The sequence below is a fragment of the Melospiza melodia genome, chromosome 28, assembly GCF_035770615.1.
Source record: "Melospiza melodia melodia isolate bMelMel2 chromosome 28, bMelMel2.pri, whole genome shotgun sequence".
Taxonomy (NCBI): domain Eukaryota; kingdom Metazoa; phylum Chordata; class Aves; order Passeriformes; family Passerellidae; genus Melospiza; species Melospiza melodia.
The window spans coordinates 3,828,204-3,849,989 of record NC_086221.1 but is presented as its reverse complement, the minus strand read 5'-3'; the positions used below and the strand labels follow the sequence as shown (position 1 = coordinate 3,849,989).

At 54.1% G+C, this 21,786-nt stretch overlaps 1 protein-coding gene across 3 annotated transcripts in view; it reads right to left on the bottom strand.

Moving 5' to 3' along the window:
* Positions 1-20,880, bottom strand: part of AHCYL1 (adenosylhomocysteinase like 1) — a 34,401-nt gene extending 13,521 nt beyond the window's left edge. Inside the window, exons 1-4 of one of the 3 annotated variants that reach the window (XM_063178187.1) lie at positions 20,670-20,880; positions 2,578-2,689; positions 2,067-2,210; positions 1,251-1,351 (exon numbers count right to left, since the gene is read on the bottom strand). In XM_063178187.1, coding sequence (XP_063034257.1) covers positions 1,251-1,351; positions 2,067-2,210; positions 2,578-2,689; positions 20,670-20,774 — 462 coding nt within the window. In that variant the 5' untranslated portion in view covers positions 20,775-20,880. Of the gene's footprint in view, positions 1-1,250; positions 1,352-2,066; positions 2,211-2,577; positions 2,690-16,935; positions 17,110-20,669 lie in introns of those variants that run through there. The other 2 variants (XM_063178186.1, XM_063178188.1) reach the window with 2 other exon arrangements.
* Positions 20,881-21,786: the final 906 nt, after the last annotated feature.

Here is a 21,786-nt window from a genome sequence, read left to right as displayed (position 1 = left end):
TCCAGAGTGTTCCAGGGGTCAGCGGTGTCCAGGGTGTTCCAGGGGTCAGGAGTGCCCCAGGGTGTTCCAGGGGTCAGGGGTGTCCCAGGGTGTTCCAGGGATCAGGGGTGTCCAGGGTACTCCAGGGGTCAGGGGTGTCCAGGGTGTTCCAGGGGTCAGGAGTGCCCCAGGGTACTCCAGGGGTCAGGGGTGTCCAGGGTGTTCCAGGGGTCAGGGGTGTTCCAGGGATCAGGGGTGTCCAGGGTGTTCCAGGGGTCAGGGGTGTTCCAGGGATCAAGGGTGTCCAGGGTGTTCCAGGGGTCAGGAGTGCCCCAGGGTGTTCCAGGGATCAGGGGTGCCCCAGGGTGTTCCAGGGGTCAGGGGTGTTCCAGGGATCAGGGGTGTCCTGGGTGTTCCAGGGGTCAGGGGTGTCCAGGGTGTTCCAGGGGTCAGAAGTGCCCCAGGGTGTTCCAGGGATCAGGGGTGTTCCAGGGGTCAGGAGTGCCCCAGGGTGTTCCAGGGGTCAGGGGTGCCCCAGGGGGACAGGGGTGTCCTGGGGAACAGGGATAATCCGGGGGTCAGAGCTGTCCGGAGGGCCAGGAGTCAGGGGTGCCCCTGGGATCAGGAGTGTTCCAGGGATCAGGGATAACCTGGGGCTCAGGGGTGCCCCGGAGATCAGGGGTGTTCCAGGGATCCAGGTTGTCCTGAAGGTCAGGGGTGTTCCAAGGCTCGGGGTGTCCCAGGGGTCAGGGATAACCCGGGGGTCAGGGATGTCCTGGGGGTCAGGGGTGGCCCAGGTGCCAGCAGTGCCCCAGGGGGTCAGGAGTGCCCCAGGGATCAGGGATAACCCAGGGGTCAGGGGTGCCCCAGGGATCAGGGGTGGCCTGGGGGTTGGGATAACCCAGGGGACAGGGACATCCTGGGGGTCAGGGGTGCCCCAGGATGCCAGGGGTGCCCCAGGGGACAGGGATAACCCAGGCACCAGCAGTGCCTTGGGGGTCAGGGATAACCCAGAGGTCAGGGCTGTCCCAGGGGTCAGGGGTGCCCTGGAGGTCAGGGGATGACCCTGGCATGAGAGCAGACTCCCAGGGTGCCCCTGACCCTGGACAGCAGTGATGGGCACAGGAACCAAATGCCACCAGCACATCCTTTCCAAAACACATCCAGGTTCTACTGAACGTGCCTTCTCCCATTCAAAGAGATAAAGAACTTTGTTCCCCATGGAAAAGCTGATGTCCCAGCCCAGGCCCCCCAGATAAGCAGCCACTCACTGCAGTCTGTGCTGTGATGTGGGTACAGCCCACAATTTTAGCTCCAGCCAAAGGCTTCTCCCCCTGGGCTCGTTTCCTGAGCGAAATCAGAGCAGACATGTCTGCAAAAGGAAGAGAGGTTTTAATGCTGGTTCAGTCTGCAGGGTCCCCTCTCTGCCACAGCTCCCCTCCTTTCAGGGCCTCCTCCAGCCCCAAAATTTCTGCTGAAGCTGTTACACAGGTAGGGAGAAAACTCCTCATCCCTGGCCTGGCAGGTCTGTGCAAAATGGGACCAAAACATCAGTGTCATTTGTCACTTGACCAAGGGACAAGGAGAGAGGCAAGGAGGAGTCTGGGACTGGCACTGCCTGGGGAAGGCTCCTAAGGACAGTCACCAGCCCTGTGGCAGCAGGTGAAGCACCTGAACTTGAAAACAGAGCTGCCACATCTCAGAAGAGCTGCTCTAGATGTGTCTGGATTATCTTCCCCTTCTAAAAGGAGAGTTACCCAATCACCCCACTGACAATGGTAATTCAGCTTCCTACCACCCCCACAGGAAGGGGTGGGATTTTCAGCTTTGATATCTCTGAAAGTGTTACAAAATCCTTGTCCATCCAAAGCCAACAAAACATTAAACCCTGCAAGAGCTCTGCTCCTGCTAGAAAAGGGGTGGGACACAGCATCAACATTTGCTGGCACATCTCACTCTTCCCTAACAGATTTTGGGGGAAGGAAACAGGACATCCAAGGCTGCAGCAGGAGTGGGAATGGCCATTCCTCAGCTCCTGGTGTCCAGAACCTGCCCCAGGCCCAGAAGCCCCAGCCTCCACTCTGTACCTTGCTCAGCGATCTCAATCTCGCGGCGCCCGAACTCTGCCTGTTTGATGTTCTTCACACAGAAATTGCTGCTGCCCTTGGAGTTGGTTTGCTGCTTCTCTCGGGGGGACACCTCATCATCAGAGCTGTCTGTGTACGAGGCAGCTAAACCAAAAGAGCAATGAATGAGTGTTATGCCAGGCCTTATGAACCCGGGAACCTCCTACCCTTCAGGTTTCTGCTCTGTTTCCCTTCCCAGCTTTCACTCATGGCTCAAACTACCAAGCTCCTAAGGAAAGCCAATGCCCTGAAGGAATTTTGCACTCTTTTTCTCTAGAACAGCCCAGAGGTAACAATTATCAACTGGCAATCAATCAATGCCTGAGCTTTGGGAACGGCTGGAATCATTCCGTTAGCACCCAAGTACAAACAGCAGCACAAATCCTGCCTCAGGGTGTGAGCAGCACATTCAGTGCAGCACCCACGCTGGGTTTTTGAGAGGAACACACAAGGACAAGGAGCTGGCACCTACCAGAGCTGTAGCTGTCAGTGGAAGACTGGGAGATGGAGCGGGACAGGGACCGACGGCCCGTCTTGGTCGGGAATTTGGTGAACTCCTGCATGTCATCTGCAAACTGGATTTGCTGGGAGCAAAGGAAAGAAAGGCTAAATCAGGATGTGATCCTCAGGGCATGGCACCTCCCCAAGCTACAGGGAGCCACAGATCTCTTCAGTCCACAAAAATTAACATCACCAAATAGAAGGCTAAAGATGCCGAAAATTAAATCCCTTCCTCTGCCTGAAAAGCTGCCACCAGGTTTTTGTCACCCTGCAAGTTTGACACACCTGAAGATAAAAAGAGCACCCTGAAACATCCCCTTTAATCACTTGCCAGCTCCCTAAGGCTCCTTCAGGAATTACTCCTTGTACAACCCACATCCCAAGTGAAGGCAGAGCCCCTGCTCCCACAGCCCCTGCCCCAAGCAATCCCAGCAGATTTCTGCCCAAAAATGCAGCAGCAAGAAAGCTGGGGTGCTCCCAACAGATCCCTGGTGATTCCAGGCTCTTCCCCAGGATCAGAGCATCCCACAGGTTAAAAACACTGCACATACTTCCAAAACTGACACTAAAAGCACAGGAAAAAAACCTCAGCAAGAGAGAACATTTCAACAAAAAGAAGTTGACATTGCATTGGCTTTCAGCCTCCTCTGCAGGACAAGATGTTTCCATTGGAAGAGAACCCCCAAAACAGCCACCTCTCTCAGCCAGAGGCAACTCAAAGCTCCAGCACCTTCCACCAGATCATCAAATTTAACTGTGTTGGGCCAAAAAGAAAGGAAAAATAACCCAAAACTGCTCAGCTGCTGCGCTCACCCCGAGTGAGCCTTACTGCTGCTCCTGCCAGTGCAAGGCAACAGAGATGAAAGGGAATCAGGGAAAGCAGCAGCCAGCCCAGCCTGCAGCCCCCTCCCTGCTGCCATGCAGGAAACCCTGACAAAGAACCCCAGCACGGCCCCTTCCCTCACATCATGTCACTGCAGGATTTAATTTTGCCATTTAACAGGGATGAGACGTCATGGCACGGAGTGGGATTAACAAAGCATCCCCGAGACCCAGGAGACCTTGAGAGGAGTCCTAGAGAAATCAAGATGATGGAAAGAGACAGCCCAGAGCAGCCACAAGGAGGGGCTTGCAGTGCCACAGCCATCCCAAAAGCTCCCTGAAAGCTTTGATGCAGCAAACAGCCTTCAGAGGGGAGAAGAATGAAAGTATTTAGTTGAAATGATCCATTCCAGAAAGGAGGAATCTGCACAGCCTGGAGCTGGGGTGCCTGCAACACCAGGACAGATTTTTTGGGCTGGAAAACGTTGCCACAATCCTACAGAATCCCAGGAGATGGGCCAAAACCAGCATGGTATTCCACTCAGGAAGGGACAAGGGGGCATGAAACCCATGGCTGACTCCAAGGGAGGGCAGGAGGGATGGTGTGGGAGCCCAGCATCCCTTCCAGGAACTGACTGGCACAGAGCAGATCCATCACCACACCCAGCCAAGCACCCCAGGCATTCCTGTAGGTGCTGCTGCTGCAAGGTTTCCGGGCAGCTCCTCCATCCTGGACACACCACAGGCCAGTACCTGTTTCCCCAACCAGGCCTCCCATCAGATTCCAGCTGGATTCTGATGTAAACTACTTTAATTTGTATTAGTGGAAGGAATAGGAAGGATAAATGGAGATAGAAGGTTTGGTTTTGCAATTGTTTGAGGTCATTTGGTGCAGAGGCAGGATGAGGGCACCACAACCTCCATCCCCATGGGGGAACAGAGGGAGGATGCAAAGAGCAGGATCCAGAGGGCATCCCAACCCTATCCCACAGGAGAGCAGAGGGAGGATGCAGAGGAGACCACAACCCTCATCCCTGTGGGAATTTAGAGGGAAGATCTGGAGGACATTGAAACCTCCATCTCCATGAGGGAGCAGAGGGAGGATGCAGAGGACAGGGTCCAGAGGGCATCCAACACTATCCCCACAGGAGTGCAGAGGGAGGATGAGGAGGGCAGGATCCAGAGGCCATCCCAACCCTATCCCCATGGGAGAGCAGAGGGAGGATGCAGAGGAGACCACAACCCTCATCCCCATGGGAAATCAGAGGGGAGATCTGGAGGACATTAAAACCTCCATATGCATGGGGGAACAGAGGGAGGATGCAGAGGGCAGGATCCAGAGGGCATCCCAATCCTATCCCACAGGAGAGCAGAGGGAGGATGCAGAGAACACCACAACCCTCATCCCTGTGGGAATTTAGAGGGAAGATCTGGAGGACATTGAAACCTCCATCCCCATGGGGGAACAGAGGGAGGATGCAGAGGACAGGATCCAGAGGCCATCCTGACCCTATCCCACAGGAGAGCAGAGGGAGGATGCGGAGAACACCACAACCCTCATCCCTGTGGGAAATCAGAGGGAGAACCTGGAGGACATTAAAACCTCCATCCCCACAGGAGAGCAGAGGGAGGATGCAAAGGACAGGATCCAGAGGGCATCCCAACCCTATCCCACAGGAGAGCAGAGGGAGGATGCAGAGGAGACCACAACCCTCACCCCCATGGGAAATCAGAGGGATGACCTGGAAGGCATTGAAACCTCCATCCCCATGAGGGAGCAGAGGGAGGATGCAGAGACCACACAACCCCATCCCCACAGGGAAGTTGGTTCTGGGACAGAAGCACTTCCAGGCAGGTACCAATATTGTGCTCAGGGTGTGTGGCAGGAGCTGGCAGGATTCCCAACAAGGAATGGTGTGGCTGGAATTTGTTCAAGGTCTATTCCTGGGAACAAACTTCCCCACACAGCCTGGGATAGGCTTGGGCTACTTCCACACCAGTGTATTGCTCGTGGGCACTTCCAAGGAAGAAAAAGCATCAGGAATTTCAGGACACAAGATTTCCATGCCTTCACATCAAACTCTTCCTCTGGCAGCTCATCAAACCAGAGGGTATAAAAAAAAAACATTCCTCATAAAACAGCTGCTGGCATTAAAACAGCTTAAAGTGTTAGCTGAGGAATTTTCTGTATCTCAGGGAAAGGTTTCCAGGGAAGAGGTGACCCAGGAGGGGGAAAAAACAAAAGCACAGTGCTCCAGCCCAGGGTGCAGGTCTGTCCTGGCCTGCAGCATCCAGATGTGTGTGCTCTGGGACAGGGCAATTCCCTTCAGGGAAATGTGTGCAGTGGAAAAGAGAGGATGGGATAGAGGCAATTCCCTTCAGGGAAATGTGTGCAGTGGAAAAGAGAGGATGGGATAGAGGCAATTCCCTTCAGGGAAATGTGTGCAGTGGAAAAGAGAGGATGGGATAGAGGCAATTCCCTTCAGGGAAATGTGTGCAGTGGAAAAGAAGAGGATGGGATAGAGGCAATTCCCTTCAGGGAAATGTGCTGCCTGCATGGTCTCAAGGAGCAAAGTTCATTTGGGATGGAAAGGAAAAGAGTGGAAGTGGAAAAGAGAGGATGGGACAGAGGGATGCTGCACTGCCCAGTCCCACAACATCCCACACAATCCACCTCCCCTTCAGGGCTCCAGCTGCAAGTGCTGAGCCAGCTCTGAGGCACAACCCCACCCTGCAAGAGAAACAACAGGTTTAGAAACACGGGAATGAGGGGATTGAATGCAAGGGGAGAGAAAAAGCAAGTGCTAAGCAAACCAAGTGCTGAATTACCCCCAGTAATCCCCGCCGTGGCTTTACCAGGGCTCAGCTGAACTCCCCAGCTTAGCAAAATCTGTCCTGGCTAAAATTATCATCAAACACCACAAAGAGCACCCAAACCTGAGGAACCATGGCAGCATCCAAGCCCTCCTTGCCCAGGGGATCTCCTCTGTGTCTGCAGCACGAGGGGCAGCACAGGAGCTGGGGCAGGAACCGGAGCAGAGGTGCGTGACCAGTGCCCTCCACGTGCCCAGCTCGAGCTGCATTAAGGAGACAGAGAAAATCTCCTAATCCCTCTGCCTGTCATGGGAGCTGGAATGAACAGCATTCCCAGCTGGGGGGCTGTGGGTTTTAGTGCTCCCTGGCTCAGCAGGATTGGGGCTGTCCAGCTCTCAAGAGCACGGTGATGAATTGTATCCCAAACTTCATCCTGCTGGAAGCAGCTTTTCCAAGCGGGTGGAGCACAAAGGTTTAAGTGCAAGGAAAATATTTTTTCATCCCAGAAATTCGTGGTCAAGGAGGGAAAACAAGACAGCACCCACTTCTCTGCATAGGAATGAAGCCAGGGGTTTTCAGCATCACTGCCTGCAAAAGGAGAAGGGGCTGCAGATCTAAGGGGCCAAATGAGCAGTTCCTCACTCAGAACAGCAGGGATTTTGGGATATGTTCTGCAGGAAAACAGCAGGATCCACCATCTCCTGCCAAGTTCTTCCAGAGCATTGCTGGGCACTGCCTGCTCCCAGTGACACCAGCCAAGCCAGGAGGACATTTTTTCCCTTTGGGAGAACTGTGGATTCCCTTTGGGATATCCACTGCCATTCCCAGGCAGATCTGACATTTCCCAACAACACCCACTCATATTCACCTCAAACCACCCTTTCCAGGGCTGGGGCTGAGGGAGCACTGTCCACCCTATTTGGCCACACATCCCAAACCACCAGGAAGCTGAAGACCAGCCTGAACAAGCTTCTCTCCAGGGCATAAGGAAAAATCCACCGAGAGCATTGGTGGGGCAGCAGCTCAAGTGTCCCCAGCACACACAGCCTCGTTTGTTTAATTATTATGACACAGGGAGGACAAACAGATTGCAGGTCTGGATTGGTACCACCTCACCAAACAGGCAGCTCATGACTGCAGGGTGTGCCATCCTCCATGGCTGACCCCAAGCACCTTCACAGTGGTCAGCAAGGAGAGCAGTGACAGAGTCAGAAAATTCCACTCCCTGGCTCCAGGATGAGCCCAGCATGTCCCTCTCACACAGGACAATCCCACTTTTCATTTTAACACTTCTTCCATTCCCAGAACAGCTCCAAAGAGGTCATTTAAGTTCCTTTGTTGTGCTACACCTCCCTGACTGCATCCCATGCAACCTTGGGGGAGAGCAGGAGCAGATTGTGGAAGGAACAGAGATTTTGGAAAGCATCCACCAACTCACAGCTGACATGGCTCATCAATGCACAGGCTCCACAGGGGAAAGGACACAGGCTGGGAAGCAGCTCCAGGCTCCATTCCTAGCACCCCCAAGTTTGCTTCAGCAATCCTTTTATTATTATTATTTATTATTAGGGACAATGTGAGCATCAGCACATCCACAACCGTGGGAAAAGTGTCCTCCCAGCCAATTCTGTCCTGGATAAGTGGAGTGAGGACAGAAGCAGGCTCCACACATCACTTAAGATAAGCAGGAAGCAATGAACCATCTAAAACCCTCCAGACCTCTGAGTGTGACATCCGTGGATGTGAGGACACAGCACAGTTGCCCAGGGAGGAACAGCAAAATGGGAGCAGAGCACGTTCCTACAGCCACACAAGCACCTCTAAAGCAGAAGAGTCTCTGCAACCCACTTCTGTCCTCCCAGGAGAAAGCCTGGAAGCACCCAGAGTGCTGGGACCCTTCCTTGGGCTGCAGCAAACCAGCAGCAGGGATCAGCACTACTCAGTGCAGCCAGTTCCCCTTATTTTGTATGTTCTCCCAAACAAAAACTCCCTGGCAGAGGCTGGGAGGGCACTGCTGGATGCCCATGCTGCCAAGGCAGCCCTGACGTGACCTGTCTCTTAAGTTCATCGTTTCTTTGTCATTGCTGGAAATTCAGCCAGACAAGGAATGTTTCACAGCTCAAACAAGCATCCTCCTCCTCACCATCCCTGCTCCCACACGAGACAGGAGCAGCAGCTCAGAGCAGGGCTGGGTTTTGCCCACCTGGAGATGGGCACCTTCAGGTTTCAGTCTCCAAGGATTCCTTATGTGCAGAAGGACAGAGAGCTGCTGGTTGTTCCTGAGGAGGAGCTGGGTCAGGCATTTCTAAAGGACAAGTTGTTCTAATCCAATGATTTGCAGAAGCAACTCAGCATCCAGGGAGGGCAGAGGCATCCCAGGGAATGAGGCCCTTCAGCACCATCAGTCAGATAATCAGTGTTCACCTTCATTCCACATCAAAGAGAAGAGAGGAGCAGCTTTGCTTGAGCCACCTCCTCAGAGAAGGGACAGAACTGTCCCATGCTGTTCTCACAGCCACGCTAGAAAGGACTCTGAGTTTCCTGACTGGGAGAAAAGAGCAATTGCCACGTTTGCATCCCTGAGGCCATCCCAAAGCCACCAGCTGCAGGTTCCCAGTGCTCCCAGTGTGTGTCCCTGTGCTGGCCCCTGCAGCTGGCACCGTGCCCACCGTGGCCATGCCAGGGCACTGGGTTTGTTTAGAGGACTTGGCTGCCCTGTCCCCAGGCCCCCTCTGCTCTGCCACCAGGCTGGGAGAGCCAGCCCCTGTTCCCACAGCACAGTGTCTAGACATGAGCCTGGGAACAGGGGACACACAGGGGGACACAGATCCTGCTCCACAGCCCAACAGGACTGTCACCCTGGTTTTTTAAGATTTTCTAAGCTTTCTGATGCTGACATTCTTGTAGTGAACTTTTTCACACACTTTCTGTAAATAACTGATTGTTTTGCATTTCTTTATAGAAGAAGAGAGAGTTGATGCACTGTTGGTTTGACCAGTGTCATTGGAGAGGTGGCACTGCCACCCTCCAATCTGCTGTCACTTTTAGAAAACTATAAATGTTGGAGTCAGAAAATAAACTTCCCTTTTCTTCACCTTGAGAACAGCAGTGTGAGCTTGTGTTTTTTCGTGTCCTATAGTGACACAGGACATGGATTTTTGGGGTGGGAATCACCAAGGCACACAGGGATGGTTTTAGGGTTCTTTTCCTGGGAGGTTATCCAGCCTGGAAGGGTATTTCTGGATCACAGCACTACTTAAGGATGGAAGGGAAGGAAAAACAAGGTGCTTGGAGAAGAGGGATGGGGAATCAGGACCAGAAAGACTCTCACCCTGACAACTCATCCCCAAAGCACTGGGGAGGAGAGGGTTTGGAGGTGGATCAAACCATCCCATTTTCCCACCTCCAAGCTCTGGTCACACATGCCAGTGCAAACCTGGATGGCAAAGGGCTGCACGAATTCACACCAGGCTACGGCCAAGCCATGGAGGAATCACCAGATTCCCAGTTCAAATCCTGCCAGCAGCAAACAAAACCCCACTAGAGCCCATGGCCAGGTGAAGGCGGGGGATTTTCCCCAGCAGTGCTTCACCCCACCATTCCTGCTGGAAGAGCAGGAGAGCTGCTCAGCAAGCATCTCCTGGTCCTTCACAGCTTGAGCACCAAGGGCTCTGTGAGAGCTGGAAGTGAAACAACCCTCAGGAAAAAAGGACCTGTTTCTATTCCAGGTGTGGCTTTTACAGGAGGAGAACTTTGTTCTGGTGGTTTCCCCAGTTTTGAGAAGAAACCCCAAGTGCTCCATTCAGACATCACAGCTGGAAGAGCTTCCTGAGGGTGCTGCTCTGTGCATGGAGGCAGAGCCATGTGGAATTTGGTGCTCCTGGGTCTGTATTTCTCACTCCCAGAGGGCTCACAGAGCAGGCTGGAAGAGCAGGAGAGCTGCTCAGCAAGCATCTCCTGATCCTCCACAGCCTGAACACCTGTGAGAGCTGGAAGTGGAAAAAGGAAAAAGGACCTGCTTCTGCCCCAGGTGTAGCCTTGGCAAGAGGAGAACTTTCTCCTGGTGGTTCCCCCAACTTTGATAAGAAACCCCAAGTGCTCCATTCAGATATCACAGCTGGAAGAGCTTCCTGAAGGTGCTGCTCTGTGCATGGAAGCACAGCCACGTGGATTTTGGTGCTCCTGGATCTGTATTTCTCACTCCCAGAGGGCTCACAGGGCAGGCTGCTCTCCCAGAGGCACAGACCAGCCTGGCACTCTCCCCACCAACTCCCCAAGCAGGAATCCCAGCCAAATCTCCACCTGGAAACCTTTACACTGTTCCCAGTGAAGAAGTAAAAGGGCACTGAGGTTCTGACAAAACAAACCAGCCAAGCCCTGATCTCAACATCCATTTTCCTCGGCCAGGGAAAGGCTGGTTGGGTAAAGCACTGAGGGGAAAAAAACCAAACCAAGTTTCTGTGAGTCCAAGAGGAGAATTAAGGACTTCCACATGAATCTCAAAACTCAGCAGAGAAAAAGAAACACCAGGAAAGAAAGAGACCCATTGCAAAGGTTACTAGGCTGGAAATCACCACAAGATTTCAGTCATGGTGGGAATCACTGTAAATGTCAGTTAAAAGAAAAATAAACGGAAGGAAGGATTCAATAAAAGAAATGTCATTTTGAGTGTTAAATAGTAACTGGGGATAAATCTGCCTCATAAACACCTGGAGGTCAAAGGTGTGCTCCAGCAGGAGCAGAGGGAAAGCTCCTCACCAGATAAGGAGGCAACTAGCCCTTGGACTGCAGGAATTGAGGCAAAGGCTTGGGCCTGGCTTTGATGGAGTGGGATATCACCTGAAACACACAGGGATAGCTCCTGAAACACACAGGGATAGCTCCTGAAACACACAGGGATATCCACCTGAAACACACCGGGATATCCACCTGAAACACACCGGAATATCCACCTGAAACACACCGGAATATCCACCTGAAACACACCGGAATATCCACCTGAAACACAAGGGGATATCCACCTGAAACACAAGGGGATATCCACCTGAAACACAAGGGGATATCCACCTGAAACACACAGGGATATCCACTGAAACACACAGGGATATCCACTGAAACACACAGGGATATCCACCTGAAACACACCGGGATATCCACCTGAAACACACCGGGATACCCACCTGAAACACACAGGGATAGCTCCTGAAACACACAGGGATATCCACTGAAACACACAGGGATATCCACTGAAACACACAGGGATATCCACTGAAACACACCGGGATAGCTCCTGAAACACACAGGGATATCCACCTGAAACACACCGGGATATCCACCTGAAACACACCAGCTCCTGAAACACACAGGGATATCTCCTGAAAGGGGATATCCACCTGAAACACACAGGGATAACTCTGGAAACACACCGGGATATCCACCTGGAACACACAGGGATATCCACCTGAAACACACAGGGATAGCTCCTGAAACACACCGGGATATCCACCTGAAACACACCGGGATATCCACCTGAAACATGCAGGGATATCCACCTCAAACACACAGGGATATCCACCTGAAACACGCAGGGATATCCACCTGAACCACACAGGGAGAGCTCCTGAAACACACGGGGATATTTTCCAGAAACACACAGGGATATCCTCCTGAACCACACAGGGATATCTCCTTCCTGGCAGGAACAGCACAAGTCCAATGTCTGGGATCCCTCAGGGCAGTGAACTCGGGTTATGCCTCACAGGTTAACCCCATAATCCCTATCAATGGGCAAACAGCAATGGTTAAAGCCATCCCAGATTTCTCACCTCTGGATTCCTCCCCAGTGCCCACCCAGCCTATGGCACAGCACATGTCTGGGCAATAGGAAAATCAGAATAAATTTGAGTTACCACACAGGAAGAAGTGCACAAGCAACACAAGGTCATCCCTTGCAAGGACAAGGGGATGGATTCCCACTGCCAGAGGGCAGGCATGGATGGGATATTGGGAAGGAATTGTGCCCTGTGAGGGTGGGCAGGCCCTGGCACAGGGTGCCCAGAGCAGCTGTGGCTGCCCCATGCCTGGCAGCGTCCAAGGCCAGGTTGGATGGGGCTGGGAGCCACAGCAGAGGGAGAAATCGGGTGAATTTTAAGGACCCTTCCAACCCAAACCATTCCCTATTCCAGGAGTGTGGGTTAAATGACTCCCAGCTGCTTATGGGGCAATCTGAGGACTGCTGGCCTCCAACAGGCCAGCTGGCAGAGCTGGAAACCCATGGAAATGTGTTTGTGTGTCAGAGCTGAGAGGGAATCAGCTTTAATTAGCATCAATTTTTAAACTAATTAGAAAATGCCTCTCCAAGCACAGTTGTATGAGTCCAAGGGAACACTTGGAAACACTGTCCAAAAAATAGCTCCTTCAACAACACCTCATGGTCTGAAGGGAGGGCTTGCCACAAAAAAAACAAATTGAGAAGGCCAAACTTCTGCTCCATAATCCTAAAGCAGCCCCTGTGTTTTGGGGGAGGAATCACTTCCCTTGGCACTCTGGGCACTCCTCCCCCAAACTGCCTTGGAGAATCTCAGCATTCCAAAACTTCTACTGCTCTTCCAAAAGCCAAAACAGCAAATCCCACTCAGGAGAGCCTCCAGCTATTCTCAGGTACCCTTAGCTGATCCTCCAGCCCTGTGGCACAGCTTTAAGGGAAAACACCCCTCAGGATCAGCATGGAAACAGGAGCAGCTTGTTCTGGAAAAGTGGAAATCCATCCTCCCCCTGCCCTGACTCCCAAAGCCTCTCACAATGCTATTCCCACTAGAGCTGCCCATTCCTCATTTACCAATAGATTTTTTTCAGCCCTGGAAATTACTTGGATTTTGATGCAAAGCAGGAGAAACCTGAGCCTTCAGCACTGGCTCCTCCCTGCTCAGGAGTCTGAGGAATTACCACCAGGATGGACAAACATCAGACTTGTGTCAGAGCAAGGCCCACCTTTTCCTGCAGACAGGGCTGATTCCATGAAGTCCCTTTCTTCAAAGGGAAGCAGGAGGGATGAAAGTGATTTCCTTGTGGAGATGGCAAGCTCAGAGAATATTTGGAGAAGGGGTTAGTTACTGTAGGAGACACTGTGCTGCCTGCAAGATGCTGACAGCTCCAAGGTCAACAGGGATCAGCCAGATGTTCTTGCTCCAAAACATGCCCAGGTTGGATGCAAAACTCTCCCCACAGTGCAGGAATGTGAAATCCAGAGCTCCCTGTTGGGAGGTGAAAGGAGGAGAGGCAGCAAACAGCAGACACAGCTGAACCTCACCCTCATCTGGAAGGAGGACACTAAAACACGAATTTCAGGAGGGCAAAGCCTCAAGGAGCCTCCTTTTCGAGGCTACACAAATTTTCTCACTGAAGAAGGCCAAGAGGAGGGGTCCCCTCCACCCACAGCACACAGATAAAACAGCTCCAGCAGCTCCCAGCCAAACCCTGGCTCCTCAGGCAGGCAGGAACGGGCACTGCCAGGCAGCTCCAGCTCTGTGGGGGCAGCCAAGGGGAGGCTGCACCCAGCTCTGAGGGCTGCAGGAGCCTCACCCCACTCCCAATGCAGCCTGTTCAAGGAGCTGGAACATCATGTCCTCGGCCACCTCAGGCCTTTGGCTGTCACCAACCTGGAGTAAACACATTCTGCAGCAGCAATAAGCTCGTTACCAAGGCCACCGTATTGATCCCAAAGTGTAATTAAAATTCACAGTCCAAGCAGCCCAAGTCAACAGGGCAATGAGGGCAGCTCCAAAAGGCAGGACTGGCCTCAGCTTCCGCATCCTGCTGGCTCAGAGAGGCACAGAACCCACGGGGAGAGCAGCTGCCAAAAAAACAGCCCAAATTCCTCCCTGTCAGAGTAGGGAGGACCTGGCACAGAGAAGCTGTGCCTGCCCCATCCCTGAAGTGTCCAAGTCCAGGCTGGACAGGGCTTGGAGCAACCTGGGATTGTGGAAGGTGTTCTTGACTGTTGGAGCCCTGGATAATGAGAATTTTAAATTTTCTGTGCTGAAAGGCATAGACCTGCAAGAGAACACTGCATTTAACCTGAGACTGTGGAGAGGGCTTCCAAAATTGATTAATAGCACTGGGATTGCTGGTGTGTAATGGCAGGGGTGGAACTGGGTGATTTCCAAACCATTTCCAAACCAGCAGCTTCCTCTTTGGACCTTTGGGCCATCAACCAAGATGTGCCAGAGCACCCAAGGGTTAACCATGCCAGAGAAGCCTGCAGGGATGATGTGGGCAGAGTGGATTCCAGCACTGCTCAGGGTGCCCAAGCCCCTGGAATTATGCAGTGCCGTGGGAAGGGGTTCCACACAACCTGCTGAGGTGTCACCATGATGCTCCTCCTTGGTGGGGCTCCCTGACTCTTCTCCCAGCCCCTTACAGATTCAACCCCTGGTTTCACAGAGTCTCACGAGTTCTTCTCAGAGTCTTCCTCAGAGCGACTGAGGAAGCTGGGGTTGTTTAGCCTGGAGAAAAGGAGACTCAGGGGCGACCTCATCGCTCTCTACAACTTCCTGAAGGGTGGCTGTAGTGAGCTGGGGGTCGGCCTCTTTCTCCGGGCGACAACGGATAGAACAAGAGGACACAGTCTCAAGCTGCGTCAAGGGAGATGTAAGTTAGAATTCAGAAGGAAATATTTCACAGAAAGAGTGGTCAGATACTGGAATCATTTACCCAGTGAGGTGGTGGAGTCACCATCCCTTGAAGAATTCAAAAAAAGACTGGATGTGGCACTTGCTGCCATGATCTAGTTGAACAGTTAGAACATCGGCTGGACTTGATGATCTTATAGGTCTCTTCCAGTCTTGAACTTCTGTGTGAAGTTCTGGCACTGAGGGCCCTTGGGGCCACCAGCAGGTCCCAGGACAGTCACCTGGAACGTCACTACCATGTGCTGAGTGAAGGTGAGCCAGAGGCCCCAGATAAGCAGCTCTGATCAAAGGGCTCAGCAGGAAACATAACAAGCCCTCTGCAAACAGACTGTCACCCCCAGGAAACTCCTGGGGATAAAACCACAGCCAGGCACAAGCAAACCCCTCGGGCTGAGCGCTGAGGTTCCACACATTTCCTGCTCCAAAATCTGGGAGGAGGCACCCACCAACTCCTCAGAGCAGCAACACAGACAGGATCCCTACTTGCAAAGGATTAACTCCAACCTCCCTTGAAAACCTGATTTCCAGAGTGAAACATCCCAGCCTCAACATCTGGGAGGGAGCACAGGAACTCATTCCAACATTTGCACAGGCTGGAAAGCACAGAGAAAGCTGCTCCCAGAGAAAGTGTTGTGGTAGGCCAGTCCCCAGCAGAAGATAACCTGGCATGTCAGAGAAGGTCAAAACAAAACACTGAGCTCCTGCTCCAGCTCTCTTCCCACACTCCAGACCTGGCTGCTCACATGGGAAGGGGGTCCCAGGGTGGGTGGTCTCCACCCCACACCATTAAAATATGACAAGAGAAGACTGGGAAGAATGAATATCCAACTCTTCTCCCATCTCCAAAGGGCTGATATAACAGTGGAAACCCAGCCTCCTTCAGGGATGCAGGAAGGGGAAAGCAAAAGCCACAGGTTCTGGCACATCATTTTGAAGATGGTTTGTGATCATCAAACTCCCAAAACCTCCTTTCTTCCCCTCTCTGGTTCAACAATTCAATTAAATGCCTTCTGGCCTTGCCCAGTGCTGGGACACTGGCACAAGCCTCCCCCCTGGACATCAAGGACACCCTCCAAAACACCAAAACAACGGGAAGGTCCCAAGAGCAACTCAGAAAAAAATTAGGATTCTATCATATAACACCAGGAGTGACCTGGCTGCCCCAAGTCCTGGTAATTCATCTCCACTCCAAACACTCTTGTGCTTTATTTCCCCACTTATTAGGGTTTTCCTGCACCCCAGGGAAGGCCAAACCCTCTCAGGACATCCATAGAGGATGATGAGCTCATCCCAGCCCAGGCATCTCATGATGAGAAGGAAAAACTCAGAGCAAGGAATCAAAGAATTGAAGATCTGGGCAAAGGAATGAGGAGAGCCAGGTGCACGGTGCCTGCAGAACAGCACGACAGGAGGTGGTAGCCATGGCCCCAGACAGGCTCACAAAGGCACAGAGGATTTATGAGCAGCCACTCTAAGGAATTAAATTAAAGGGACAGGAAAAACCAATGGCTGCAGGAGCTCTGTCAGGACAAACAAGGGCAGCCTCATCCCCCTGCCAGCCCCAAGGGGAAGGTATCACCCAGCCTGGCAGAGCTGCAGGGACCCAGGATAAGTCAGGACAGAGCAAAGTGGGGCAGGAACAGGTCTTTGGGAACGGGCTCTGCAGGGCAGGGATGCAGCAGCTGCAGCAAGGTCAGCGGTGCAGCAATACCAGGGAGGATGCTCTGGAGAGAGGATGCTCTGGAGAGGACACCCAGCCCTCCCCAGGGGCAGCAGCTCCCCACAGGCCCCATCCCCCTCTCCCCAGCTTCTCCCGGCTCCATCTCTGCCACCCCCACAGCAGGCAGCAGCCGGCTGGCTGCCACCGCAAAGCTGCGGCGCTGTGCATTAGCATTCCCCGCCACGGGCTGCGCGGGATCCCGCCCGAGCCGCAGCCGCAGGGGCTCAGCGCCGCCCCGACACCCACACCGGCTCCAGGGACACGGGGGTGCCACCCCACTCACCTCCCCGGAGCCACACCGCAGCCTTCAGCCCATCTCAGAGCCCGGCAATGCTGCAGGAGAAAGATCTGTCCGCAGCGTCCGTCTGTCTGCCAGCAGCCAGGTGTGGAGGAGCCCAGCAGGCAGCGATGCCAGCGGGACAAGGACACAGACAGGGACAGCACCCTGCCCTGCCACAAGCACGGTGCCCCTCACTGCGTCCTTCCCACTCCAGGGCACCCCAGCCTGGCTCGCTGGGAGTTTCAGGCTCCGCCGCCCGGCTGACGTGGATGGGGAAGGCGACGGCTGCCAAGGGCACCTGCAGTCTCCAGGGAGGCAGGGGAGCAGATGCCCAGACGCAGCAGTGATGGCACACAGGGATCTGGAGGAGCACAACCTGCCCTTGAGCTCTGCCACCATCATCTCCGCATCCACGTTCACTAAACTGGGTAAGCCACCAGCCTCAGCGCTCCCAATCTACCACAGCCATGGCTGGAGAAGGTGCAAAACTCAGCTTCACCCACCTCTGCCTGCAAAGCACTCCTGGCCAAGAAACCACCTTGCTCAGACTAAACTGGGGTCATTGTGCTGACAAAACACCACAAACTGCAGTGAAAAGGGAGCTCTGGCAGAGCCAGGGAATCCCAGCTCTCGGGGAAAACGTCCCTATTCCTCCTTTCACCTGCACTGAGTCAGCTCCTACTTCAGCCTGGAGTTGATCATATTTAATCTCTTAATCTCTTACCCCCTGCTTGTTTCACTTTTTCACCTTAAACAAGTCCCTGACAAGAGGAAACAGCAATGCCAGGGGCTGACTCCCAGCTCCAGGTGACCCCAACAAGGAGACCCCACGGGTCCAACATGCTTCCAGCTGCATCCAAGCGGCTCCTGCAGGTCCTGGGCTGGATGCTGTGGGCTCACACTGGCACCTTCCCCAGGCTCCAGCACAAGTTAAGGATCCTCTAAAAATCCATTCACAGACAGAGACAGAGCCTGCACTGAACTTGGCCACATTCCACCCTCCCCATCTCCAAACACCTCACACAAACTGCATCAGCAAAGTTCAAGGAGCTTGAAAACCCAGGAAGGACGTGCCACAGGAGCACAGCACTATCTTGCCCACATCCATGCTGGTAAATCATCTCTCTCCACTATCTCCACTGGCCTCTGACCATGCCAGGAGGTCCAGGGCAGCTGGCACAAAAACCACTTTGACTTGCAGGGAGTCAGAAGGGCGTTTTAATGGCTTAATTGCAATCCTGTTCTGAGACATCAGAGCTGGGGGCACTCAACAGCTTATCTCAGGAGAGCAATTCTCCCTTCCCTGGTCTTTCATCCTCCTGCCAAGGCCTCTGCCTTTGCCCAGCACTATTTGCAGGAACTAGCCAGGCAAGGAAAACAGGAGCCCGGAGCAATTTGTTCCCTGAGCTCAGCTCAGCTCGCTCCCCATCTCTGATGTTATCAGCCTCAAATGTCGTGTGTCGCTCTGGGCACCTTCAATATCCTCACCCAGCCAGGAAAAGCAGCAGCCATCGAGTCCAACCAAGGCTCCTCACGCTGCACAGCCAAGTCTGCAGCAGAAAATTCTGGGGATACAACATCTCATCCTCCTGAGAGGATGGCAAACTTCCCTCTGAGGATGCCCTTTATTTTGGTTCCATGGGATGCTTTGGGATTAGCAGCCTGCTGTTCCCTTGGAGCAGCCTTGTGCTGGTCTCTCTGACAGAGATGATGGTTATGAAAAGGTAAAAACAATCCCTGAGCTGGAACTGTGCTGAGCCACTGCTGGAAGAGGCAGATCCCAGCCCCACATTCCTCCGCTTGTTCCTCCAGGCCATGTCCACAGCCCAGATAAACAGGGCCTAGTCTCCAACTCCTGCTCCCTGGGAGACACCTCAAATCCAGCTGACCTTCCCCAAGGGTCAGACACCCTCCAGTCCCACCCGTGGCCAGAGCAGGCAGGAGAGATCCCCCCCAAAGAATGAGGATGTTCCCATTCTCTGTGACTGCTCCGCCTTCGCATCCACCACTTCCAGGCGGCTGCAGCCCCGAGGGGAACACAATGTTCAGCTGCACAGATCTGTGCAGGGCCTGGAACGTGGCTCTGCCTCCCTGACAGCACTGAGAGTTCAGCACTGAGCCCAGAGCACAGGGCCAAATCCCCAGGTCGCTGGGGTCCTGCACCTGCTGCAGCGGCAGGACCAGGGCTCACCCACCCTGGTGCCATCTGAGCAGCCCACAGGGCAGTGGGAGCAGCACTGGAGAGCTCAGAGCTCCTGGGAGGCCTTCAGGGATGGAGGGGGACTGAGGTGACTGGGCAGCCTCTTCCTGAGCCCAAAGGTGCTCACACCTCCCACCCACACCTCCAAAAGAACTTCTGTCCCCAAAAAACTCAGCACTCTGAAATCTCTTGGCCACCCTTCTGAGTGACCCACAGCTGATTCCAGGTTGCTGCTTTTGCCTCTTCCCATATAACAGGTCCCTCTTGCTTTCTCCCCACCACCAAGCCCTGTCACCCCACAGTCCCACACAAGGGGCCCACCCTGCCTGTCCCCTTCTCAGGGTCACCCTGTCCCCCTGCACTCCTACGCCACAGCCAAAGTCCCTGCTGTGGCCCCAGCCCCCCAGAACCTGCCCTGCAGGTACCGCTCCTCCCCTCACCCCCACGCAGGCCAGGGCTGTACCCTAGTACCCAAGGCCTTCCATCCCACCCCAAACTAGGCCGGCAGCCCCCTGGCCCACACCTGTCCCCTCGGGGGTACCAATCTCCCTCTCTGCCACTGAATGGGGACAAGCCCCACTTCCCAGTTACCGTCACATTGGACCAGTTCCAGCTTTCCCAGCACAATCCCCACCTGTGGGGCCAAAGCCGGGTCACGGTCGTGTTCCCCCACAACCAAGAGCTTCTCCCCCCAGCTGATGGCTTCTCCCCGGCCCGAACCGGAGGCTGCATCCCCCCCCAACCGGGGCTGAGCCCCCCGACCAGGGGCTACTGCTGCCCCAGACCGGGGGGGCTCTCACCCCGCAGCCGGGAGCTGCTCCCCTGAACCAGGGGCTGTTCTGCTCCCAGAACCACGGGCTGTGCTCCCCGTGAACCACGGGCTGATTCCCCCCAGAACCACGGGCTGTTCACCCCCTGAATCAGGGCCTGTTCTCCCCCAGGACCACGGGCTGTGCTCCCCCAGAACCACGGGCTGTGCTCCCCCAGAACCACGGGCTGTGCTCCCCCAGAACCACGGGCTGTGCTCCCCCTGAATCAGGGCCTGTTCTCCCCCAGGACCACGGGCTGTGCTCCCCCAGAACCACGGGCTGTGCTCCCCCTGAATCAGGGCCTGTTCTCCCCCAGGACCACGGGCTGTGCTCCCCCAGAACCACGGGCTGTGCTCCCCCTGAATCAGGGCCTGTTCTCCCCCAGGACCACGGGCTGTGCTCCCCCAGAACCACGGGCTGATTACCCCCTGAACCACGGGCTGTTCACCCCCTGAATCAGGGCCTGTTCTCCCCCAGGAGCACGGGCTGTGCTCCCCGTGAACCACGGGCTGTGCTCCCCCAGCATCACGGGCTGATCCCCCCGAACCTCGAGCTGTTCACCCCCAGCACCACGGGCTGTGCTCTCCCCCAGCCCAGGCTGCTCCCCAGCAGCGGAGGGCTCCTGCCGGCAACCGGGGGCTGCCTCCCCCCTAACCGAGAGTCCTCCCCCACCACAGCCGGGGGCTGCTCGCCCTAACACGGATCTGATCCCCCGCTCCCCTCGCTACCTTCTTGGGTGCCTTGGTGACGGTGGCCATGAAGGAATATTTCTCGGCGTCCTCCACCTCCTTGGCCTGCTTCTCCTCGCCGCCGGCGGGCTCCGGCACCGACATCCTGATGCGGCAGTGAACGCTGGGCGGGCCGCGGCCGCCGGCGGGACGAAAGGGGGCACGGTACGGCGGGGCGGACGGGGGAGCACCGCGGGCGGCTCTGGCTCGGTTCGGCCCGGCCGGTCCCTCACGCTCGGTGCGCTGCCGCCGGCGCGGTGCCTGCGGCGGGTCTGCGGCCGCCGCGCCAGGGGCGGGGCCTCGAGACGTCACTGCGCCGTGGCGTCACCGCGCACCCGCCGGGGTGCTGAGGCAGCGGGGAGCGGGAGAGCGGCAGGGCGGCCCCTGGCGGACAAGGAGGGGAGGGCGCTGAGGGGGCGGGGCCAGATGGGGCGTGGTTATGGTGTGGGGGCGTGGTTATGGTGTGGGGGCGTGGTTATGGTGTGGGGGCGTGGTTATGGTGTGGGGGGCGTGGTTATGGTGTGGGGGCGTGGTTATGGTGTGGGGGCGTGGTTATGGTGTGGGGGCGTGGTCAAACTGGGGGCGTGGTCAAACAGGGAAGTGGAACCTCAGCGCCGGCCAAATCCCAATTAACCGCAATAATTACATAATTTAAATAAATTTATATACAAATGTTTATAGAGGCATTGTATTTAAACATTTAAACGAATTAATTAATTACTTAGACTAAATGAAGCAATTATAAGGATTAATTTTATACATTAATTTTATACATTAATTTTATACATTAAATAGCAGCCATATATATGAAATATTAATTATATATAAACCTGTAAAATATGTTAATTTATTTATAATTTATATACATTATATATGTTAATTTATAACATACATAAGTTATAAACGTATCTATATTAACTTATTTATAAGGTATATACATTTACATTTATAAGTTATTATAAACTGCAAAATTTGCATCAATTCATTTTATACATAGTATAATGTGCATAAATTTATATGTTGAATAACTGAATTATATAAATTTAATTCATAAATTATATAAATTTGTATATAATTTTTCTAAATGAATACAGAAACTAAATAAGTTACAGAAATT